Source organism: Mizuhopecten yessoensis, unplaced genomic scaffold (genome assembly GCF_002113885.1).
Source record: "Mizuhopecten yessoensis strain PY_sf001 unplaced genomic scaffold, ASM211388v2 scaffold10727, whole genome shotgun sequence".
Lineage (NCBI taxonomy): Eukaryota > Metazoa > Mollusca > Bivalvia > Pectinida > Pectinidae > Mizuhopecten > Mizuhopecten yessoensis.
Genome location: NW_018408691.1, coordinates 65,461 through 74,841, shown reverse-complemented (window position 1 = coordinate 74,841; position 9,381 = coordinate 65,461). Strand labels below are relative to the sequence as shown.

General features: G+C 35.1%; 1 protein-coding gene across 1 annotated transcript; it reads right to left on the bottom strand.

Annotated features, from left to right (window-relative positions):
* Positions 1–3,627: 3,627 nt before the first annotated feature.
* On the bottom strand, positions 3,628–4,803 carry LOC110462023. The gene has a single exon (XM_021515797.1). It carries the CDS (start codon positions 4,801–4,803, stop codon positions 3,628–3,630), a length of 1,176 nt encoding a protein of 391 aa, XP_021371472.1.
* Positions 4,804–9,381: the final 4,578 nt, after the last annotated feature.

Below are 9,381 nucleotides of genomic sequence, written 5' to 3'. Positions count from 1 at the left end.
GATTATGAAATACATCTGATCTTTGGCTACAGTACGACGTAAAACGTTGGTCAATTTTTAAGATGATATTGACTAAAAAATGGTATGCTGTTTAACGTGAACATTTCAGAGAGAATATTTAAACTAAATGACAAAGTATGACAGATTAAAAATATAACATCGCAATAATATTTGCAATAATTCCTCAGACTCTCTTCATTTCCTCTCTGTTGAAAATCTTCAATGAGAGTCGACCATTTGTTTGAAGACTGGATATCAGAAATATCTTGTAGTTGTAGACAATAGAACAAGTCTGTATATTTCCCTACGGACATGATTAATTAACAAATTAAATTAAGTGCCAATGCAAATAAATAAAAATGATTCATGCAACAAATGCCGGTAAAACAGCAACACTACAAGAACTGCAAATGCAGCAAATGAATGAAATATATAACTTGAAATATAATGAATGCACCTCGGTATTATAGATTAAAGTCTTACAGAATAGCCCTAAGCACCAACATAACTAGACTATGTACTATTCTCTCCAATAAATGTTAGTATTGACAACCAACCTTCCGTTCGTTTCCGTGTTTCATTTCTAAGAGTTGCTTCCCATATCCCTACTGGGAAATATAAGGATAGACTTCTACTGTTTGATAATCCACAGCTGACTGCACTTTTAAAATACAGCCTTGTCATGTAAAATTCTACGGAAAATCATTCGTCAACGCCTCACCGAATCTCTACAATCCAACGAAATCACGTTAACATCAACGAGGCAACCTTCAAGCTAAACGGGCAACAACTGTTCGCCTGGCAATCTCCGCAGACGAATTATTATTTTTTGCAGATTGGCTCTCTTCCATAAGACTTTAAGGCATGGGAAAGCACCGAAATCAGAAAAAAAAGTGTTTCCTGATCAAACCCTGCGGCGTTTCGCGCCGCTTACGGGTTCAAAAAATAAATCATGTTAGGTGATAATGAAATTGATATATAACAAAAAACAAACATGGCATTGTACATACAGTTTTAGAAAATGGTGTGATAATAATGCAAATTAATGCAGATATGTAACTGAAAATTGAAATTTGAATTGAAATGGTATTAGTTCTATGGCCATCAGGCTGATTATTCGAAGGTCAAATGTGCAACAAGATATCGAAATGGATTAAAAGCAGTTGTTTCTCTGTGTACAAAAGAAAATGAATGGGCTACGATTTAAGAACTCATGAGAGTTACAATTGTACAAATGTGCCTAGGGTATTCCCGAAGGTCACGTTCCTTGAGCAATATCAATAAAATGCATACGTGTGAACGTGTATTATGAATAAATGCATCTTACTTTGATAATTCAAATTACACTTTTCTTGATTTAGCTGCCTGTCGTAAAACGCAAATTATTTCCACTATGATCCTACAGCATTTATGGAAACAAGTTTGATACAAACCTATATCTAACAGGACCCCTGTAAAATGATTGTAATTTTTGCACACACCATATACTCTACGCTTGCTTTAGTTTACTAGAATATGAAGTATTACAATTTGATTTTTTTAAAGAAAAAAATAAAGTCTAAATTTAAACATGGCATGCTGAAACGAGGAAATATGAAAGTCTTATTTAAATATCCGTATATAAAGCCTCTTTCATTCCTATACCTTCAATATTTTTATAATTGAAATGAGTTTGTTTCCATTTGCAAAACAAGTATATTTATCAAAACATTTAATTGCAATGGTGAATTTTCTTCACAGCATGCCATGCTTATCATATTGAACTATCATATATGGTTTTACTCTAAACTTAAAAACCCTAAAAGGAAAGAATGATGCACACAGGAATACAGTGACTATCTTTTATAGATTCTATTAAATGTTTTAGACAAAAAAGGTAGAATTCCACTAACAAAATCTTTCATGAGATAAAGATAACTAGTCTGAATTAAAATAAACCCTAAAAACTAATGTAATTATCAGTGGAAATCATATATCAATTAGAAATACTTTCAAATGTCCAACTGCTGTTCGTATGATATATATGGAAGTACATTTAACATTATGATACCGATTTCATTTTATTTATTCCTATAGGATCTCATGTGTTTTAAAAAAAATTAAAAAACAACCTCCCACCTGTAGCATTGAATTCGTGCATGCACAGCCAAGCTGATGTGTCGGCGCCCACTATACAACAGGCGTCCCTTTGTGGAACTTTTTGTATAGGATCTATAATTAGAAGACTTGGGTAACTCAACGATTTTTCTCAGGGACATTTAAACTATACACTTGTTTAAAGCTCTGACAGTAGATATTCTTATCAGTTCGTTGACCCGAGTTTACGTGTGAAAGGTGTGATGTAACAGCGAGTTGATAGTTTTAACAATATATTTTTTATCAGTTTCTTGATATTTTGAAAATATTTGCTTCGATTCACTGAAAGTATAAAACAGTGCGTTTGTATTTTGTTATTTTTTTTTCTCTCATTCAATTCGCCACAGACATATACCATGACTTTGAAATATTTTGCTCTCTCGATCAGATCAGTACCTGTACCGGCTACTCGTGATCAGAACATTTCCCACGTTAGATGTAACGTGTCGTATTAATTTTATCTAACTTCCTGGTTGAAATCGAATGCCTAATTAACCTTGACATTTTGAGCCAGTGACCTGGTTCTGGTCAATAGTAGTTGTATAAGGATAAATGATAACAGAAAATAAAGTCAATGTCACATGACCTGTGAGCTAGAACACAGACAAAGGGTGATGTTAAAGCCCGACATATGAAGTTATATGTAGCTTAAAAACAGACGTATAATTATGATATATTTCACATCTTTCAATCATAAGTGGTAGTATAAATACTGTTTGTTTTACAGATAGTAGAAGCAGAGATAATGCAGTTATAGCATATCAGGAAGTAATATTTAATCCTCCAGTGTTATCTTTCTATTTGTGAAACTCATATCCTTTCTTAATTATAATCATAACCTTAGTAATTAACTCTAACATGTCAGTTAGTTGAAATAAGACTTTATTCATATTCAGAAACAAATATAATCTATAAATTAATTAAAGATATGGATGAGCTATCTTTCATTACAACAGTATTTGTATTGCTGAAGTTAAATTATAGCAAAAACCGATTTTGTGATAACTGTTATTTTTGTCATATTTCAAAAAATATACAATGTTCCAAATTAGGAAAAGATCATAAAAAATAGTTAAGTAAAATCCCCTTATACAATACACAAAAGGCAGTCGATACCATATTCCAGTATTTTTATATTTGTTAAACGTACACTTCTATGATGTCATTTTTACACAGGTTGCAGACTGATTTTTCATTAAAATAGACGTGATCATCATGTGATTGAAAACGTGTACACAGCTGACTAGAAGTGGCAGGGATCATCGAATATGTTACTTTATCCTGATATTAAAATTAATGCCAAGTACATGTATTTTGTTTGCCTCCCATATTGTCACGAATATATTAAATAGCATTCTCTTTGACGACGATTTCACATTGCGAATGTAGAATGCTTAGAAAACCTTAAACTTATATACTGTCTGTCACGATACAGGAATACAAAATGTTCGTTCAGTCCTTTCTTTCGTGTTTTCGTTGCTCATTGGAATGTCATTTTGTGAAATTCCCTAACTCGAAAACTTCAAACTTAACATTTTGATTTAAGATTTTCGCTGTCACCAATAGCATGTCATCTGATGTGTGGTACATGACATATAAGGGCTTACTGATTTCACTTTGGTCCAGCATAAGTTCACGACCTCTCTGTCCGTCCCTTGGTATCTGATGCACCTTGTAGCTAGGGCCGTCACAACACACATATATGCTACCTGACCTGTCAAATGACACACCTCTTATGTATCGAAAATTCCCGTTATAATACCGGAATATTTCCGTTCCGTCTATTTTGCAGCTCACTACTTTGTTATTGTCTGGATAACAAATCCGTCCCAGTTCACTACACACAGCTACATATGCGCATCGTCCATTCCGAGGAATACGTTTCTGTTCGGTTCCATCCATTGCCAACATGTATACAGAGTTATCTGTACCCAATAGTATGGTATCGTCATGTGCAGCGATACCACTGTGGTATGTTGAACTGGAATGATCTGGCAATGGACTAGCACTGATGTACCTTAGATCATCACCATTAATAGTGTACTGTTGTATATCTGTAGTAGACCTTACTAGCACTACCTTGTGTTTGTTACTGTAAGCGATATCAAATGGCTGTATTTCCAACAGATGTTGGTTAATCAGGTTGTACTTGTTGTCATACATCACAATTTGTCCGTTCCTGTTATCAGCCAGCAGTAGACGGCCATCAGGGAGGTATGTCCCTCCAGTAAGCCGTGTATCTCCCAAGGATCCCGAATGGGTTAAACTCTTTACTTTCCTTGTGGTCGCTGTAATGGAATCCAAACCTCCTACATCCTCCAAAGGACGAGTGATGATCAAGGATTCTAGCATATCAGAGGATGACACAGAATCCTCCAACAATGACAGATCTTGTTTTTGTCTGAGGATGTTAATGTTTTCCTCTATTTGAGCCAAAGCATTCTGAACAGGTGTAGATGAAGTTTCATTTTCTATGATGTGTCCTACAGAAAGGATATAGTTCGCGATCTTTAATATTGCATCTTTTGTTTCCAGCTTGACTTGTGTTTCTTTAAAGTCTTTTATCACAGTCTTTGCTTCATGTACATGGGATGTAATTTGGGTCCTCAGTTGTTCCTGTATGACGAATACATGTCTAGGAGATGCGCGTTCTGTAATTGCCGTCATAATACCGACACAGTTTTCCAAGTTGATCTGTAACATTCGAGTTTGATCTTGAATTCTTAAGAGTATGCGGTTCCTTGAATTCTTCTGAGCATTTACTTTGGACTTAAAGCATACATGTTACACATCTCTTTGTCTCTGTTATTAAATTATCCATGACAGACAGCGTGTCTGTATACTCTTTGTTAACTTCTGCATTGTGTGAATCTTCTTGTTGTTAGATACTCATTACATCCGTTTTCATATTCTTGAACTCTTGGATAAATGATGTTCTGTCCCTGTGCTTTTCTACTCGCTTTGCAATGTCATCAAGTGACCTGATATTTCTGCAGCCGTTATGCAAAGTTGGCACACAGAGAGCACAACAAAGTTCCTTGTGATTCAGACAGAATAATTCTAGCATTGTTTCCGGGTGTTTTGTACATTCTTCGTTTGAACGACTGTAAGCCAGAACGTTGTGGAACGCATCTTCGAGGTCGATAACTTGGTGTTTCTTTGTTTGTCTTACTTTCTTGTGGGCAACACGGCAATCTGTACACAATGCCTCACCACACTCAATACACCACGCATTGGCTGTCTCTGTTTCATTGTCACCCAGACAAACGTCACAGTGTGTTCCAGCGGTATTGTGATATCTTGAAACAGATTTGTAAAGCGCGTTAAGTTGAAAACTTTTTGATATATCGGTTGCAGACGCATTTGTATCTGGTACTTTTACAAAATATCTGCATGCTGGACATTCAAAGTATTTGTCTGAGTCCGATTCTCGAATCCCAGCAGAGTCTATATAGGAACTAAGGCACTCTTCACAGAAAGTGTGTTTACATGGTAACGATCTCGGTATGTTGTAAACATTCCAACACAACAAACAATTCAGTGGGTTAGCTCCCGTCACAGCGCTAGATGTCGCCATGTTTGTTAAAGGTTTGCTACAAAACGACTGACTACCCCGTCGTATCTAAGACTCGTTGTAGAACAAATGATACGTACGTGCTCGTCCAGAAGTCTAGTCTATATTCTAGACCAATGTTTTCTATGCACATAGCACGAAGTATATGTCCTCTTCAAATCAGGTGATGATGCCTTAAATCTCCCCTCGCTTCATGATAATCTTTGTGTACAGTTGATTCTACTGCCACTAGGTTTAACATATTACCTCAAGCTTATCAACCCACTGCCTGCCGTGTCGACTATGATATTTGATCCTAGTTCACAGTGATATATATAGAGTTTGTATGACATTGCAGTATTTAAATTGTATAATTTAACAATTATCATGTATTCATGCCTAAGCCCGACTATGTAAGGTAAACAGGTCTTTTGTGGATATAAATAGCGCTCGTCCTTAATCATGCGACGACTTATCTGTCGTCCTTTGGTCTCCTTTACCTAGCCTGTGTTCGTTCAGAGATTTTAATACACTGCGACAGGAAAAATATTAGCAGCTTAATTTTAAACAATGGACTATTGCTAAGCATGGTGATCCTAACCTATTTGTTTCAATAACTGAAATACTACTTTATTGTTGTTAAGCATTTAATGACAGGAACTAGTATGACAATTATAGTCTACCTCTGACAAAATACTACTGTTTTATTGAGTGTGTTTTGCAATGGATCAATCATTTCTATAGTGAAATATGTAGGTCTAGTGACACTACCATTGCAAGTAAATGCCCTAAATGTCTTTTAAGAAACAATTGTTGTATTTTATGTATGTAATTGTATTGTCTTGTTAACATTACCATTTTGTATAGAGTTACATTATAATCATGTAAGATAGGGCTAAACATTGTGATATGGGGGCTGACATACCTACTCGATAATTTTGTCACTATATATCATAACGATACATGTATATCTTGTCTAGTGGAGTATACCCACATTGCAATGTATTGTATTATAATGTTGAAATTGCAGTGCAGTGTTTAGTGTTGATAACTACACACTTATAACCATGTCTAATTGGGCTAGACATTAGGAGGCGAGGTCTAGTATAGTTGCGCGATACTATGATTACCTTATATATAAAGATACGTCTGGTGGGTGTGTCAAACGTATATGTTGTTATTGACAGGCGCTGTATAAAGAAGAACGACAAAGCCATAGGAGGGTTTCGATTAAGCATGGTATGTGCTATGTGATATATATAATAAAAGACCCTTATGTTTATGTATCTTTGTTAAAAAATTGTAGTACTTTATCAGTTGTGTTGGTACCATTTTTGTATTAACAACTGCTACCTCACAACCATCTTTGGAATCCTGTGGATCTTGCAGTTAATTGTGTTTTTTTTAGGTCAATTGAAACCTCCGTAAACGAGACAACATTTCATATAAATAAATTTCAAACCAATACTCAAACAATTTTGTTTATATTAGCGCTGCAATGTCACTGATATATTATATGTAAACCAATTAAGTAAACTTCATCACGGGTCATTATACTATGAACTCAATGAATAGGAAGTCACGTTTTACTCTCGTTTGGAATTCTAGGACTATTCCACCATGAAACCAAAACGAATCCTGTCTTCAGTCATGCAACAGGTTAATGCTGTAAAGTAAGAAACAAGCTCGCACTAGCGCACTTTCCGGCAAGTCCGTAGCATGAAATGTCGCTATCAGTGTCACTCAATTCAAGTAACACGTCAGGAGAAAATCTTTCTTTCGAGTTTCGATAACGAAGTCTACCAGCAATGCTATATCTACTCTTAGTTCCTTTGCGACAGCAACATTCAAATTGTTTCTCTAACGTCAACAAAAACCGATCAGCGACATGTTGTCCGCGACTAGTTTCAAATGTATCGGACATGTCTTTGCGATGTCACGTCTTTAACAAACGCTGTCAGTAATCATAATGATAAAAAATATTGGTATCTTTTAAATTTAATTTTACGATTATTTTATGCTTGACATATTGTTTTATGATTGTTACAATACAAAAAAATGTCATTGAGTTAGTACTTACTGATATTCAAACATTTTTTACGGTTGTTTTGTCAATGGACTATATTTGAAAACTTCACTCATAATAAAACGCACGTGCTTTGGGCTGGTCCACAAGTCCAACATTCCAGGTTAGAGGATTTGATATCGGTTTTAGTTTTAAAAAAACATAAAGACGTGGAAATGTAAATATAAGCATAAAACTGCTTTCCAATACGGTTCATAGGCATTACCCAATGCATATCAGTGTAATTAAGTGGGTATTCATATTGCCTATGAACCGCACCTGTAAGAAGGTAAACGCTTAAGTATAACGCGGTTCATGTCTTGTTCCTGTCATGCAGTGTGCATTTATATTGCTTTTGGACCACATCTGAAAGTACTTTAATGCTAAATATTGACCAATAATAGTCTGCATAGTTTCGTTGTAAACAGTAACCCAACGATAAAATTGTTAAGCTCTTACGAAAGATATACTCATCACACCTCTGACTCGGGTTTACGCGTGAAACTGTATGATGTACAAGAGCATTTGTAGTTTTTTTTTATACTTTTAATACGTTTGATACGTATACTGTTAATATAAGATAAAATTGTTGACATCTTTCTATTATTTGATTCTATTCGCCAGAGATATATACCATGTCTTTGATATATGTAGCTGTCTCGATCAGATCAGTACTGTTACTGGCGACTCGGTATCAAACAGTTTTTGATGTCCCGTTTAAGAGTTAACATGTGTGTATGTGTGTTGTTGGAATGTATTTAACTTCCTGTTTGAAAACAAATGCCTTATAAACCTTAACCTGTGTGACCAGTGACCAGGTTCTTGTGGGCAGTATTTGTATTAGGATATAGGATAACAGAGAGTGATGTTAACGTCACATGACCTGTGAGTTAGAAGACAAATCCAGAGGTAATGTGAAAGCTTACATATGAATTTATAGGTAGCTTAAAATAGAAATATACTCCACAAGATGCTCTCTCGACCAGATGTTTTAGTATATAAATCTGTTTGTTTTACTGATGATCGAAGCCAAAAATTGAGTTTGATAATATATCAAGCAGTATCATTTGACTCCCTTGTATTATCTTGATATCTGTTAAAATCATATCAAGTCGGATACATTCCTTTTTATTACATACTTACTCATAAATACTGATTTTGTGTATATGCAATACGACACAATTGCTCTTAACCATATCAGCCCTCGCCGTATCACACCCCAAAACCTGTATCAGCCCTCTCCGTATCAGACCGTAAAACCCGTATCACACCTCTTTTGGAACACTTCTCATTTCCCCATCCACCACAAACAACGTCATTTGGAACCCAATCACAAAGAGGCGATACAGCAGAGTTATCTACAGCGACAGCGATTCCGATTAAATAAGGGAAACTTTGACATTAAGTCAAAATCAACACAAATGTAATAAACATGTTCTAATCGAGTTATTGTTGTGTTTATCGTTAGCACTCTATGACAATATTTCAATATTTCAAAAGAAAAACTAAATCATAAGATAGTAGATATATCGGTATTTTTTATTAGTAAGTAAGTTATAAACAGAATAAAACATGCCTTTTTCTATGTCACACACAGCATAAACCCTCGAACAATATCAGCTGTCAG